The 15,713-nt window shown below is 38.9% G+C and overlaps 1 protein-coding gene across 1 annotated transcript in view; it reads left to right on the forward strand.

The window, feature by feature from the left end:
- The window catches only part of SKOR2 (SKI family transcriptional corepressor 2), a 38,531-nt gene that overhangs the window by 11,916 nt on the left and 10,902 nt on the right, over window positions 1-15,713 (forward strand). Inside the window, exons 4-6 of the mRNA XM_038541785.1 lie at window positions 3,739-3,804; window positions 4,185-4,283; window positions 12,670-12,737. Of these exons, the coding sequence (XP_038397713.1) occupies window positions 3,739-3,804; window positions 4,185-4,283; window positions 12,670-12,737 (233 nt within the window). The remainder of the gene's footprint in view (window positions 1-3,738; window positions 3,805-4,184; window positions 4,284-12,669; window positions 12,738-15,713) is intronic.

Here is a 15,713-nt window from a genome sequence, read left to right on the forward strand (position 1 = left end):
CACAGGGGAATATAGAGTGAATTATGCAGTGTAGACCATGGGAAGCCACTGCGAGTTTCTTAAGCAGAGGTGTGTCATGATACTTAAGAGAAAGTAATTACCCTTGTACCTTGAAAGGTGGTGCTAATGAATCGGTTGCTTGTTTGGATTTGTTTGGTTTGGTTTTGTTTTCCACTGGATATTCCCCTTTCCCCCTCATTTGCTTTTTACTGCTCGTGCCTGCTTTACTGTGGCATATTCTCCTGCCCAGCCCTCCTGCCCTTCCAGTTTCTGCTGGCTCTATGAGGGCAGAACCAAGTGTGGGGTGGAACTTTCACCTGGAATGTGGGACCACTGGTGCCTGGGGATCCTGGAGAGACCTTGGGAGCAGGAAGCATGTGACCCCAGGCTCTCCGGCTTGTGCTGCAGGGGTGTAGTTTCCCAGATGTGGCACCATGCTGCCCTGAGCACCTGGATTCATGGGCAGCGGTGCGAGTCACAGCAAACTGGCTCCATGAACATGCACTTGTAGAGTCCTGCTGCAGGCATGTCCCGGAGTGGCAGCTTCTGATCACATCAGTACACCGGATGCATTTTATGCCCTTATTATCCATTACTCCCTAACTCTAGGCCACCCAACTATTATCTTTTACAGTCTGAATTAATGATATATTTTAGGACTGGCCTCTAAGAAAAATAATCCTTCCATATTATAATTTTCCCCCTATCACTCTACACAATGAAGATCTCCTCCCGCTTTTTTGTTACTTTTTTTTTTTTTAAGGGGAAATAGAGTGAGAAGGTTGTAATTTTTGGATGTCTCCAAACCCATTCATTAATTTTGGAAAAGTAAAATGCATTTAGCCTAATGGAATATTTATAAAAATTGGAAGCTCATTGTCAACTAAATCTCATTTATTTAATCTAGTATTAGACTGCTTTTTTTTTTTTTTTTTTTAACCAGATGGAAAACATTAGCAGTAATAGTGAACAAACATATCCAGGCTCCCAGAGGTCATTTTTAACCACCATTAACAATCTGGTTTCACAGATTAGTAATATACGAAAGGCAACAGTCCAGTAAAAGATATACAAAAGGCAACTGAAGTGTCTGTGCTCTTTATTTACCTAACATTTAAACCATTAAAAAAAAAAAAAAAAAAAACCTTTATAAGTGAGATCTTTGAAATCTTCCAAGCTCCACATTGGCAGGTTTTACCAGGAGATTGCCAGCATATCTATTTGAGAGAGACATTGTTGTAAAATATTAATAAAAGCTCCACGAAGCCGAAGAAGAGAAAAACTTATTAATATCATCGGTAGATTTGTGTGTGGTTAATGTAGTTTCCATCACTAGCTATTTGTTTAATGGTTTCACACCTATGTGAACCTCCTAACCGTGAAGTAGAAAAGAAATGCATGTTTACATATCATATTTCAATTTTTAAATTTAATTATCCAACTAAAATGTAAGATAAACAGCCTATAAAATACACTCATGAATCAAAAGGTCTGTAATGTGATAAGGACACAGCTTCCAGAGTTGCCTATTCAGAAACAAACAATCTCATTTAAATCGTGTTTCAAGTGGCTGGGATGGTGAAGTCTCACTCTGCCCTGTAGGTGGATGCAGAGGTACACGCATGCTTGTTTCTTCTCTTGTTCAGACTCAGTATTGTATGTGAGTATGAAACAGCTATGCATTTAAGTGGTTGACTGAGACTGGAGTAAACAGAGATAAAACTGCACATAATATGCATTTATTTTCATTTCAAAATACCATTATTCTTGGTTTATATATTTATACTTTATTATCAACCTTCATGTTACTATTCTTTTAGATGGTAGAATTTTATAGGAATTAGATTGAAGTGTATATATAAAATGCTTCACAGATATTTTCATTATTCTATATGAAGAAGAAAGCCAAGGTTTTAATGCTCAAAGCCGATAGAGGTCATGTCCAAGACCAAAGTGAGAATGAGGTCATACATTTATGATCTAGGTAGTAGAGAAAATGCCTGTCGTTAAGGAACTCGGGGATGCCTAAGATAGGATTGTCCTGATGACGGGAAGAGGGAGCACCTTTTCATCACTATGCACGTGTGCAGGAATATTTGCATATATGTAAATTCACATACATGTATCTACCTATAGACGTATATGCATCCACTCATTCCTGCGAATACTCACTCCCCACGGTCATTGGGTAGAATGCAGAATCACCATTTATAATATCATGTTAAAAATATTCCTGTCTGTCCTTAACACCATAGGCCACTGCTTCATGAAGAAATTCTGTTTCCCTTTTTGCAGGAATGTTTACCTTGATGGCGAAATCGCCCAGTATTCCTACAAGTGCCTGGGGCCATTACATTCTGTTTCTTGCTGAGGAAGGGCAATGCGTGAACAGTGAGGAGAAAATTGAAATGATGCATTCTGGCCCGCCATAGTGTAGAACTTATGACCTCCTGGGGTTCCTTTCAGTAACAACTGAAAACACTTTCTTGAATACCTATTCAGTGTCTGGTATTTTGCTAGGCACTGGCCGTGAAGGAAACACAGAACCCCTGCCTTCAAGTAGCACAAAGACTGGGGGATGTGGAACGTGAGTAAGCAGATAAGACCATGGAAACAGAGGAAGGAGCTACTCCAGGGGGTCAACGAAGAGGGAATCGTGAAACCTGAAGGCACCTTTGTCTGGACTATTGTACATGAAAATGGAAAGCTTAATTATATCCTTGTGTGGATGTTTGCAGATAGCAGGTTGAAATTAGAAAAACAAATTCTGGCTAGCTAAATGCTTGGATTCCTTTGGTTTATTTATGTCTTCCAGATTATGTAGCCTCAATTTATGACTGTCCATAAATACATTTTCTTAGCTTGCCATCATTCTAGTTAGCACATAAACAAAATAGGTAAGAACAATATCTGACCTTTACCCACAATCTAGTCTTTATTGGTTGAAGACTGAGTAGTTCCAAAACAATCAGCAAGCATGAGATACTACAAAGTAACATGACTTATGTCACGCCTCTGTTTTAGGTTGATTAAAAAAAACAACCAACTATCAATTATTAGGAAATCGTTCCAGGCTTACGCGTTCTCTCCCGAGGACGACAAAAGCTGCCTCCTGTTTCTTTCTAACTGCCCCAAATTGTGATGACCCAAGAAGGCAGGTGGTTTCTGCTTCCACAACCTTGAGAGTCTTCCACTTGCCACTAGGCTCCTTTGCTTCTGGAAGAGAGGAACTCTGATCGGAATTCTTCCAGATGTGTTAACAATTCAACCTCCTTCTGTGCCCAGCTAGCAAGTACCTGCCTTGGAGAGGGTGGGTAGCGGTGGGGCTGGGAGGGGGCTGCCCCTTCAGGTTAGGTGGACGGCATCCTCTTGTAGCTCCCGCACTGCGTCAGGGGATTTCCACATGAGAAAGTGAGGACAACATTTGGTTCTGAGAACTTCCACTTTCAAGTCATTATTAACCAAGCTCCTTTGCAGATAGTAAAAGAAAATGAAAAGAGGGGCACCTGAGTGGCTCAGTCAGTTGAGCATCTGACTCTTGGTTTCAGCTCAGGTCATGATCTCAGGGTTGTGAGAACCAGCCCCGTGTTGGGCCGGTGCTCCGTGCTGAGTCTGCTTGAGTTCTCTCTTCCTCTCCCTCTCTCTCAAATAAATAAATACAAATTTTTTTTAAAAAAGAAAATCTTTCAGAAAACAGACTACACAGAACCAATATTTTTTTCTCCTTTTTTTTTAAAGGTGAACACACGCAAGAGACAAATTCACCTCATTCACTCAAAAAGGATGTTGAAAATATGGGGAAAGGTAAAGAAAAGTTTTAATTCTGTAGAACTTCTCGTAGCTTCAAAAGACCATGGAGATAATAGGAGGATATTTTTGTTCTACACCATATTTTAAGCTTGACAAGCAACATATGAATAATATATGGACCATTGGGTGGATATAATTGAGATTAATGCATACATATCAATCAATACATGACACTGTAATATAATACTTTAAAATAATATATTACATTGATTTATATTCATGGATTTCTGCACAAAATCTATCCTATGTCTATGCAACACTTTTTAAACTGGTAAAATATTTTGTCTTATAATAATAAATTGCCATATATAACAGTCCTCTGGAGAGTTATTTGTAAAGATTAGTAAAATGACTCTTCTGTTTTTCTTTATTAGAAGAACTTCAGAAGGTTTTATTTGAACAAATAGATTTACGGAGACGACTAGAACAAGAATTCCAAGTGTTAAAAGGAAATACGTCTTTCCCAGTATTCAGTAAGAGATCACTTTTATTTTACTGCATTATGATATGTGATGACATTTCTATTATTAGGCTTAAAAATAGGCTTCTGAGTATGAAGTGCTTGTGTAAAGTGCCATAGGGTCTTCCCGTGGCCTCCGTCTACATGTTTGGAAATTTTAGCCTGTTACTTTTGCTTTGAATCAGCTCACAGATAAAATTTCTTCTGAAAACCTTTTGGTGTTTATTGTATCGATATATGTGTATCTGTGTGTATGTACTATGTATATTTAAAATATGCATGCGAATATATCATTAAATATGTAGACTATTTAAATACTCTATTTTTAGATTGTATATTTTAAAACAAAATAATTACTCAGGGTTTTTTATTCTCCAAGGTAGGAAAAACAAAAGAACAATTATTTTTTATTCTTGGCTATAGCTGGAGAGCTTCCTGGTGCTTGAAATGTATATAAATATGAAGATTTATAATTTAACGATTCAATGTACATATATTTATTTTATTGACTGAGATTAGTATAATTTAGCAATTTGAGATTCTCCATTCATATTTAATGTTAAAATTCCATTCCAAATTTGGTGGCAGATACTGTAGCATAAAATGTGTCAGTTCTATTCCCAGAGTCCTAGAATTTAATGCTAGGTGTCCAAATTTCTAAAATTCACCAGCCTTGGGCTGGATCACATTTGGACAAATATGTCACAGTGGTGCTTTTTCAAACTTTTTGGAGTTTCCTTTAGTCATATTCCTTGTTCCAGAGAAAGGAAAGCGGGAAAGAAAATAGTATATAAATGTATGTTTTGAATTCTGTAAATTTAATACTAGTTTTTTCTGGGTCTCTTTTTTAAAATGTCAGCATGCCCCTCCTTTATTAATCCAAGAATCACAAAACTCACATTGGCAATTCCTGTGCTAGGGCCACAGACCAGCATCTGGGAGAAGATTTTTCAGTACTTGTGACAATTTTAATAATATGAGCATGAAGGCCAGCGTTCACCAGGGCTTCTCAAATGAGATTGTCAGCACAGCTAAAAGACATGCTTTCTCAGGTAGCCTCTTTGAAGAGGACTGGGTTCCTGGCACATCTCAAACTGAGGTCACCGAACACTTAGCAGGGGTAGAAAACAAGGAGGATGCACGATGGAAGAGAGAGCTCTGACCACAAGGAGCAATAGGGTCTGCCAAGTTTGTGATCTCTCAGTAGCCACAGGGGAGGCTCGGAATTTGCAGTGCTTCGGTGTTTTGAATCTCGAGACTGCCTGCTGAGGCCCGGGGTAAGATGGAAGGGTGGAGAATGGCCTATAGCTCTAGATAGTGTGTTAGGATCATCGTGACATTGTAGCTTTGAGAAAAAGAGAAAGAAACATTTAAAAAATATCTCTGACATCGGAAAAGCCAAGTGCTTCTAAAGGATCCACGATCCTCTCTCATTTCTAAAACAATATTTTAATACCCAGTTCTTTGCAGCAATGAGGAGATATTGAATTATTTGTTTCCCCTACAAGCTGATATTTATCTCATTGTTAAGTTTGTAAATCCTAGCTTTTAGATCCAGCAGAGAGGGTCAAAGTTCCACTGAACTGCTCAAGTACCCACCTAGCTCCCCATAAAGTCAGTGTATCCATAATTTATCCCCTTAATAAAAGTCAATTAATCATTTTAAGGAATTAAGTAATTTATAATGATTGGCACTTCTCCTTCTTAATTGCTCTGCCATCCTATATATACACGTTTCTGTTAAAAAGATGTTCGAATGTTATAGTACGACTGGCCCATTTTGATTCAGACCTATCATTCATTCACCCTTTTGAATTAAAACTAATCCCCTATGATTGCCACATACATGAAACACTTCAATTAAACAACAACAAAAATGTTCCTGTTTTTTATCTGCAACGTCCTCCGCTGACCAAGGAAGTGGCATGTGTGTGCCCAAGTTTGAATAATGCGTGGTTTAGACACACCACAAAGAGGCAGTTAATTTCACACCGATGGAAATAGCAAATGTGCATTACGTGCTTGTTAACTAAATGTGAGAGGCCATGAGGCTGGCAGGCGGATCTAGATTCACTCAGATGGAGCGGGAGGCACGGAACTTGGTGAAGCCACATCAGAAGAAAGCGTAGAGGGATCCCGGCCAGAGTTTCAAAGATCCTTTTACTAGGAAGGGGACACTGAGTCATGACCCTTGCGGTGGACTTAGAAGACCCTGGACCTCAGCCCAGCTATCGTGTGTGAGAATTAGGAACCCAGACCTGGGTTCGCTCTGGGCCTCCGCCACTTCCTGGCCGTGGGACTTTGGAAACCGTCAAGTGGGCCAGATAATTCCTATCTCGTGGGAGGATGTGAGGAGTAAATGAGAGGAAGGGCGTGAAGGGCTCAATACTGTCAGCTGTGAGGCTGGTGGTGGGGAGGAGGTAGGAGGAGGAGGAGGAGGAGGAGGTTCTTAGCACTGAGCTCCAGAAAAGCGTTTCTAAACTAGCTCCGGATTTCAGAGTTCCCGTAGCCTTCTTGCTGTGGTTCTGAAGGCTAATAAGGACCGCAGGAGTGAAATCTGGGCACGGAGAGGATAAGGTAAAGATCAGAAGGAGGGGGAGGAGAAAGCAAGTCTCCATCCTTGGGGGGCAGATGTTTGGTGGAGGAAGAATAAGCAAGGATCTCTACTTGCTGTCAGTCTGGAAGTCATTGTTGCCACCAAAATCATTGCGTCCCCTTCCCCCCACTCCATGCTCCCTTCTCTGCCAGCATCCTATACCTTCCGTTGTTATGGCATCCGTCCTTGGAGGTCTTTTTTCATTCATTTTACTCTCTTTCCACTAGCCACGGGTACCAACTTGGCCCTGAACTGGAGACCTACCAAAGAGTTGCTGGGATGAGGCAACCAGCGGAGAAGGCCGCTACCTCCCTCCCCTGTCACTACAGTGGGGTGCCCTGGGCCCTCTCCTCCCTTCTCCACTCCAGCTCTTTCTGCCCATTGCCATGAGCCCAGTCTTACAAAGCTCTACCTTTGGCTTCAGATCTTCCACCCAAGAAAGCATAGTGATGCCTCTTGTTGATCGTGTTGTATCTAACCCCTGACTGGCTTTCAAAACCCTCTGTAATTGGCCAATAATTAACCTCTCTGCTCTTATTTCCACTTCCTTCCTTGCTGAGCTCCAGTTACCCTACAGATCACTTCTCTCCCCTTGCTTTCCACCTTCTTGGATTATGTTTCTCTAGTCTGGAATGCCTCCCCTCATCAAAGCATTCCTAATCGTTTGGGACACAGTTTGAGCCACCACCTACAGGAAGCCTTCCTACTCTTACAGTAGGCATTCCTTATGGGCACAGGACATCCTCTCAGTAAATGACTGATACACATTCTGGTTTTACATTCAAAGAGATTAAAACCGACAATGAGGGATGAGATTGGGAAACTGAAAACTGGTTTGTAGGAGATTAGTGAGGGCTCATAGGTGGAGTCCTTGGAATTTGCATGTGACAAATTCATGACACTTGAGAGAATTAAAGGAAAGTCCAGTCAGTTACAAGAGGGAAGGCCCTAGGGGCTTCCTCGACTAGGGGCTTCGAGAAATATTTCAGGAGTAGATTTTGACTGTGTCGACATTTTAGATTCTTATAAAAGCTACTCTTCCATGATACTGTTAAGGTTTTATTTTACTTTTATTAAAAAACAAACTACATTTCATCCACTTGAATATGGTTATCCCATCTTTCTTTCACCTCTAGCTGGTACTGCAATCATTCTGTGTTGAGTGGTTTTCTCTCTCCTTTCGTGTCATCCTCCAGAGAGGGAGTGATGAGGGAATTCTAAATCACGGTACAGATGAAAAGGTCCTGCAGTTGTTAAAAGTAGGGATAACAAAATGAAAAAGATGTAAACAAAGTAAACCCCAAAGCTTACTCCTTGATGAGTAGGATCTACTGGGTGGACCAGATGTACCATATGAGTTTTCTTTTTTCTGGTCTTGGGAACATAGCCTATATACTTTTTTGCTGTTTGTGAAACACCGGGCTTTCAAACTATCCGTGTCTGCAGAGCAGCCACTATGTTGGCTGGCACACTGCACATCAGTGCTTTCCTCTGTACCTCCTTTTATTCTATTGTTTTCCAGAAATAGTTGGATTTTAAGTGATTCTCATTAGAGAAATTGGCTTAATGATTTTTTTATCTCCACTTAAATTGTGCCTTCGTCAACCTTTAGAACATAGCAGAAATTTAAGTGTTTTTTTTCCATTTGCCAATTAACAATTTTTATATCTCAAAAGTTATACCCATGCTTGTTGTAGGAAACCATAAACACAGAAATACAAAGAAAAGGGAAGAAAAAAATCACCCATAATATTGTCATCTGGAGATAACCAATGTTAACATTTTGGAGTTTCAGCTTTCTCAATGCATAGTGAGTCCTATTTTTTTTTTTAACAAAATGAAATAGTATACACCCCATTTTTTGCTCTCTTATTTTTCTCTTAACATGAGCCTCTTTCCATTACTACACAGCTGTCACAAACGTCCTTTCTTTTTAAAACATTTTTATTTGAGTGTGATGGACACACAATGTTACATTAGCATTAGGTGTACAGTGTAGTGATTCAACTTCTCTGTGTGCTATGCTATACTCACCACAGAAATGGCTACCATCTGTCACCATAAAATACTATTTATAGTACCATTGACTATTCCCTATGCTGGGCCTTAAGTTCCCATACCTTATTCATTCCCTGTCTTTCTCAGTCTTACTTACTTCACTTAAAAAATAATACCTTCTAGGTCCATCCATGTTGTCCCAAATGGGGAGAAAAAAACCCTCATCCTTTTTTATGGCTGTGCGGTATTCCATTGTATGTATCTATATCGCATATTCTTTATTCATCTTAGGTTGCTTTCATATATTGGTTATTGTAAATAATGCTGTAATAAACATAGAGGTACATATATCTTTTCGAATTAGTGTTTTTGTTTTCTTTGGGTAAATACTCAGTAGTGGAATTTTTTGATCAGATGGTATTTCTATTTTTAATTTTTTGAGGGGCCTTCATACTGTTTTCCACAGTGGCTGCACAAGTGTAAATTTCCATGAATGATGCACAAGGGTTCCTTTTTCTTCATGTCCTCACCAACATTAGTTGTTTCTTCTGCTTTTGGTTTTACCTGTCCTGACTGGGGTAAGGTGTAACCACATCTCATCGTGTTTTTTATTTGCATTTCCTTGCTGATGAGTGATACTTAGCATCTTTTCATGTGTCTCTTGTCCATCTGGCTATCTTCTTTGGGAAAATGTCTATTTAGGTTCTCTGCCCATTTTTTCATCAGATTGGTCTTTTTTTTGGTATTGAGCTATAAAATTTCCTTACACATTTTGGACATTAACCCCTCATTAAATATATCGCTTACAAATATTTTCTCCCATTCAGTACATTGACTTTTTGTTTTGTGGATGGCTTCCCTCACTGTGCAAAAGCTTTTTATTTTGATGTAGTCCTAATTCTTTATTTTTGCTTTTGTTTCCCTTGCCTGAGGGGACATACCCAGAAAACTGTTGCTATGGCTGATGTCAGAGAAATTACTGCCTGTGTTCTCTTTGTGGTTTCAGGTCTCACATTTAGGTATTTAATTCATTTTGAGTTTATAAATGTACTCTTACGTTAGACATTAAAGTTATCAAAGTTTTAGATAATGGACATCACTGAAACTAAATCCTTGCACATATCTATGATGATTCCCCTACTATAAACCCCTGAAAGGATTGCCGTGTTAAAGACTAGGAATTTCTTACAGTTCTTGATATATCATTTCTAGTTGCTTTCCAGAAAATTTGTACTAATTTATACTCCCATTCTTGGAACACCACATCCTGCCTTTTCTTTTAATCTCTGCTAATTTAAAAAATGGTAGCTCATATCATTTCCTTTCAATGCTAGGGATGGTGAGCACTTTTCATGTCTACTTTCCATCTGTAGGTTTTGTGAATGCCCATTATATTCTCTTCTAGTATTTCTTTTAATATATTCTTCATATTTATTTCTAAGAATTCTTTGAATGCTAATATATTAATTTTTCATCACATCACAAATATTCTTTTGTTTGTATCAGTTACCTTTAGATGTTGACCATGACCTTTTGTGTATTGAGGGCTCAATTTGTTTGTAGTTTATTCTCATACCAAAGTTTTAAATTTTTTATCAAATCTATCCTTTTTTTCCTTTTTTGGTTCTTCTATCTTTGATACTCTTCCCTACCCAAATTTTATAAAAATATTCACCATTTTTTCTAACACTTTAATGGCTTTATTTTTTTTTCATTTTGACTTAAAGAATTATATTAAATGTACCATCATAGACGAATGAGCATGAATTAAGTAAGGCTTAAGTACCACCATTCCACTCTGAATTGTTTTTAGCATCTTCTGGAATCCCAAAGAAGGTGTTACAGTCAGTATTGGTGGATAATGGGGTACAGGGGTTTCTTCTACCCCCTTTGCTGCAACCAACTGAGCCACTTGCTCTTTCCAGTGCCTCTTCCCATATCTTTGTATAAAATAATGTTCTCTACATATATCTGCTCAAGCATTGCTTGCTCCCTAACTCCCCAAGAGTATAAGGATAACCTTTGCATTATGCCATTTACTTACCCTTATCACAATACCCTTCACATCAAATTCAGAGGTGAGAGTAGGGAATGGGTCTTTTAAATGCATATAAAAGGCAAAACTGTGGAAACAATAAATGATCAATGGTTGCCAGGGGTGGATGAAGGAGAGGGATGAATAGCCAGAGCACAGAGGTTTTTAGGGCAGTAAAAATACTCTATATTTTCTCTATTATCATACTGGTGGATATTCTTATATTATAATGGTGAATATATGTCATTGTATATTTGTCCAAATCCATAGAATGTGCAATACCAAGAGTGGACCCTAAGATAAACTATGGACTTCTGATGATTATGATGTGTCACTATAGGTTCATCCATTGTAATCAATGTCCCACTCTGGTGGGGGTGTTGATAATGAGGAAGGATATGCAGGGGTGTGGGCAGGGGGTATATGGGAAATCTCTGTACCTACCCTTTAATTTTGTTGTGAACCTAAAAAAAAAAAAATATATATATATATATATATATATATATATATATATATAAACTAATTTAAAAAACATGCTTGAGGGTAGGAAGGGATTTCAAATAGTATAGAAAGGTAGAAGTCAAAAAATATAAAAAGGACAATGTTTTTAATTTCCAAATACCCATGATCTCATGAATGGTTGAATGGTAAAGGATTTATTATCTTGAAAGAGATAGGAAGCCATCATAGATTTTTCAGCAGAAGAAGGAAAGAGATTTGCAGAGGGAGGAACCAGAAGCCAGGTGGTGAGTTGGGAAGCTAGTTAGGGAAGAGGTGTCTGTGTTGGGGAAGCAACAGTGGCAAAGGGAGCGGAGTATGGAGGCAGACTGGGAAGGATTCACACACCAGAGACTGTAGAGGTGAAAGGAAGAGCAGAGGGAAAGATGTGACAAAGTTCTGGTTTTTCCCAACTACTGCCTTGACTATCCACCACAGATGCAATAGGAAATAGTGCAAGGTTCTCATTTAAGGCAGAAAATGCCAAAGTTAGCCAGGTCCATGCCTTTTTTTTTTTTTTTTTTAAGGTCCACACTTTTAAAAAGACCACATGGAGAGGCTGCAATGACACAACACACCTTAGAAAGTCATTTCCCAATGAAAATTATCACTATGTAGAATGGCAAAGATAGTTTGCTTAACAATATCTCCTCAAGCTCCCCCCACTCTGTTCTCAGATGCAGACAAGGACTACAAAATAAGGCTGACGGGGAGTAAGAGAGTTTGCAGGTTGGGAGAGTCAGAGGATGTTTATCACTCTCTTGTGAGTGCAGCAAGGCTAACGGACCTTTGTCTTATCAGTCGGGAGGCATGGTATGCACAAAGGTCCACATTTCTTATGATCAACATAGAAGTATCTAAGGTTCACCCCCTCACCCACTCACACTAGACTTCTACAGACAGTGGAAGCTCTCAATACCTGTGACCTGCTCAGGAAGGCAAAGGTAGAGAACATGACTGCACCAGACATTCCTGACTAGTTATCGTAAGCGAGGGATCATCTATCTAGATGGGCTATGGAATGCTGTGAACTATGAGATACAGACCTTACTCTCTCAAAATTTGCTGTCTCTTCTGACTGTAGAGCCTTTACAACATCCCTTCCAACGGCCATATTATTTACTTTAAAAAATACCATAATCCTTTCTAAAAATACCAAAAAAAGGGAGATGGGCCTCTCTGGGACCATCAGTAATATTTTTACTAAAAATACTAAGAGAAGATATTGCAACTTTAATTGATGTCTTTCTCTCTTTCTCTCTCTCCTACCAGATAATTTTCAGGATCAGATGAAGAGGGAACTAGCCTACCGAGAAGAAATGGTGCAACAGTTACAAATTGTAAGATGATTTCTACTTAAAAATCTATGCAACTTGATGAGTTTGTTTTCAAACCACTCAATTGTATGAAACCATTCACATTTTTGCCGTGAAACCCTTTGGTCCACCTACCACTTACCTCTCAGCTGGTTTAGATGCTAATTACCAAAGATTTACTTAGATACAGGATAAACAGATGTGTCAGTACGTTTCCTCGAAATGTAACTACCTACCATGTGTTAATAGACAGATGTGTAAATTGTCTCTGTGGGTGAACCAGAGGTACCTGCGTCATCTCCCACTGTGCAAACGTGTGAACGCGGTGCTAGGATACACTAGAGGCTCAGTGAAGGGCAATTGTCTTCTTTCTGTCTCTCCTTTTGTTACCCAGACCTGAGCCAGTCCCTCCGCTGCCAATAAACTTAGTATAAATACACTTAATCAATTAAATTCGCTTGAAAGGTGATGAAAAGAAATGATTCTTTCCAAATGAAGTGTGTTATTCCTAATCATATTGAAAAGTGGACACTAAGAGGTATTTATGTGGGACCAGGGAAGCAGGAAGGTGCCTGGTAAATAAATGTAGTGGGGGCTTTGGTTGCCTTTTTGATTTTTTTATTGAATTCACTACCCTTCATCCCCTTGCAGATATATCTGGTATTAATCATTAGTGCTTTTGAAACAGTCTCCCATAGTCTTCATTTACATGAGTACAATGGGGAAAACAATTTCTGTTCCATTTTGTAAGATATTTTTAATCACCTGGATAAAGACATACACTGATCCTTAGTGATATTCCCAGCATGATTATTATAATTTGGGTTGCTTGACATTTCTGAGCTGGTCCACGTTACCTTTATCTTATTAAGCATGGACCTATGCATACCTGCCTGTCATGTCCAGAGAGCCAGATATCTAGCTCTCTATCAGAATAACTCAAGGAAGATAGGTATTAATGTTTTCTTTCTGCATCGGAGAAATCATGCATGTGTTAATGGAGATTTTTAAAACAACCTTGTAGCTCACGAGGTTTCTCGCTATTGTGGGGGCTCCATTAAAAGTGCTACTTACACTCTTAACATTCCCACTGGTTTTATTGGCCTCAAGTACTGGTTAACATTCTCTGTTCTGAAAGCCACCTCAACATAAGATGCCTCTTAAACAGGACCTTTCTTCTTGTTTTGGCTTTGTTTGTGTTCGTTTTGTTTGCAGCTAAAATCACGGGAAGGGATGGGGTGCAGAAGGACTTTTCTTAATTGATTGACAACTAAGCCCCCAAAGAGGTTTAAAAAAATGTATGTACTGCTCTTAGCTTTTGATACCTAGGTAATAAGAGCTATTAATTACTTGCTCTTCATATGTTTATTGTTTTCGTTGTCCGAAGGAAGAATTTATTTTTGTTTAAAGATGTTATGTTTAAGTGATTTCTACACCCAACATGAGCTCGAGCTCCCTATCCAGAGATCAAGAATCACATGTTGACTGACTGAGCCAGCCAGGCACCCCCATCCAAAGGAAGAATTTAAATATAGATTTAGAGATAGAGGGATGAAAATTTTAAGATGTTACTGATTTCACTTTCAGACTCTTAAAACAAAAATTGCCACACATGCAACGAAAAATTTGTGATTTGCGGGGAGGGAGTTGTCAAGTATAGCACCATGGGCTTTAGGAAAGGAGACTAAGTATTTATTTTAGTGCTACTGTTTAAAGTCAGTTATGTAGCTTTAATGTCTTCATTATCTTTGACATTCGGTTTCTTTAGTAAAAGAAGAAATGATACTGCATCCATGTGTTAGGCAGGCAGTATTGATGGAAGAAAAAGTGTCTTCTGAGATATTTGGTACCTGGAAGATAGAAACTGATATTACTAAACATTTTTATTATACTGTATTGCTAAATACTTCATCATCATATATTCATTTACCTAGGCAAGCATTATTCATTCAGATTTCTCTAGATAGTAAATTACTTCTGGTCACAAGTTAAATTCTTTGGGAGAAGCCAGAAAAATTTCCCCCAGCCCTTGTAGGTACCATATAATTTCTGAAATCCATAAAAGCACATCCACGCCAACAACATGAAAATAGGTGCACAAGGCATGATTTGTCCCTCCTGCTGCTGCTTCTCCTGTGTCCCCTTCCCTAAGATGGGGAGGGTCTTCACATGGCCTCCAGGACCTAGCATGGTGTGTAGCATCAAATGGCTATCAATAAATATTTGCTGAATGAATCACCACCCAGCGATGACCCCTGAGTCAACTCTGATACTCTCATCACGTAATCCTCTTAATTCTTTTCCAAATTTCCCTGGCTTGTTCTTAATTTCCTCAAATTTTCTTTTGTGCTAAGAAACAACTACTAAAATGACTCAAGGAAGGCATACTGGTGAATTGTGGGGGAGCCTCTGTCTTACTGCACTGTCCTTGGGATTTGCACACTTCAGTTCAAGACTGCTCCCATATACTCCATGAAGAGTCAGTTCTTCCGCCAAAGCAACTCATTGTAGGGTCTGACTGAGTAAGTTAGTAAGGCACACGTGCATAATAAACCTGAAATGCCCGTGCACGTCATCCAGTGTCATGCCAGTATGAGGAGTCAATTTCATGCCCCCCCTTTCAAAGCAGTACCTCTAATAGTGGGATTTTTCAAGTCCTGGTAGCTAGATAGATTTTTGTGCAAAAAGGACCTGTGTTCACGTTATGCCATCTGCTTTAGAATTGAAGCAGCAGATTCAAGATTACCTGAACAGAAATGTATCTCATCCCTTATTCAGCTTGTTTTACTTGTTAAGTACTTGGGGTGGGGAGGGGGCCAGAGAGGGTAATATCTTTAGAAAATTCTATCTAAAGAGTTTCAGTAAGTTGCTAGGTATCACAATTACTGACTTTCTTAATATTTTTAGTTAAATGATCTAATTCAACAGTAAATATGTTTACGTGGTTTGCTTCCCGAGAATAGGGGATTCACTCAATATTATTTGTTTTATATTTAAATT

Source organism: Canis lupus, chromosome 7 (genome assembly GCF_011100685.1).
Source record: "Canis lupus familiaris isolate Mischka breed German Shepherd chromosome 7, alternate assembly UU_Cfam_GSD_1.0, whole genome shotgun sequence".
Lineage (NCBI taxonomy): Eukaryota > Metazoa > Chordata > Mammalia > Carnivora > Canidae > Canis > Canis lupus.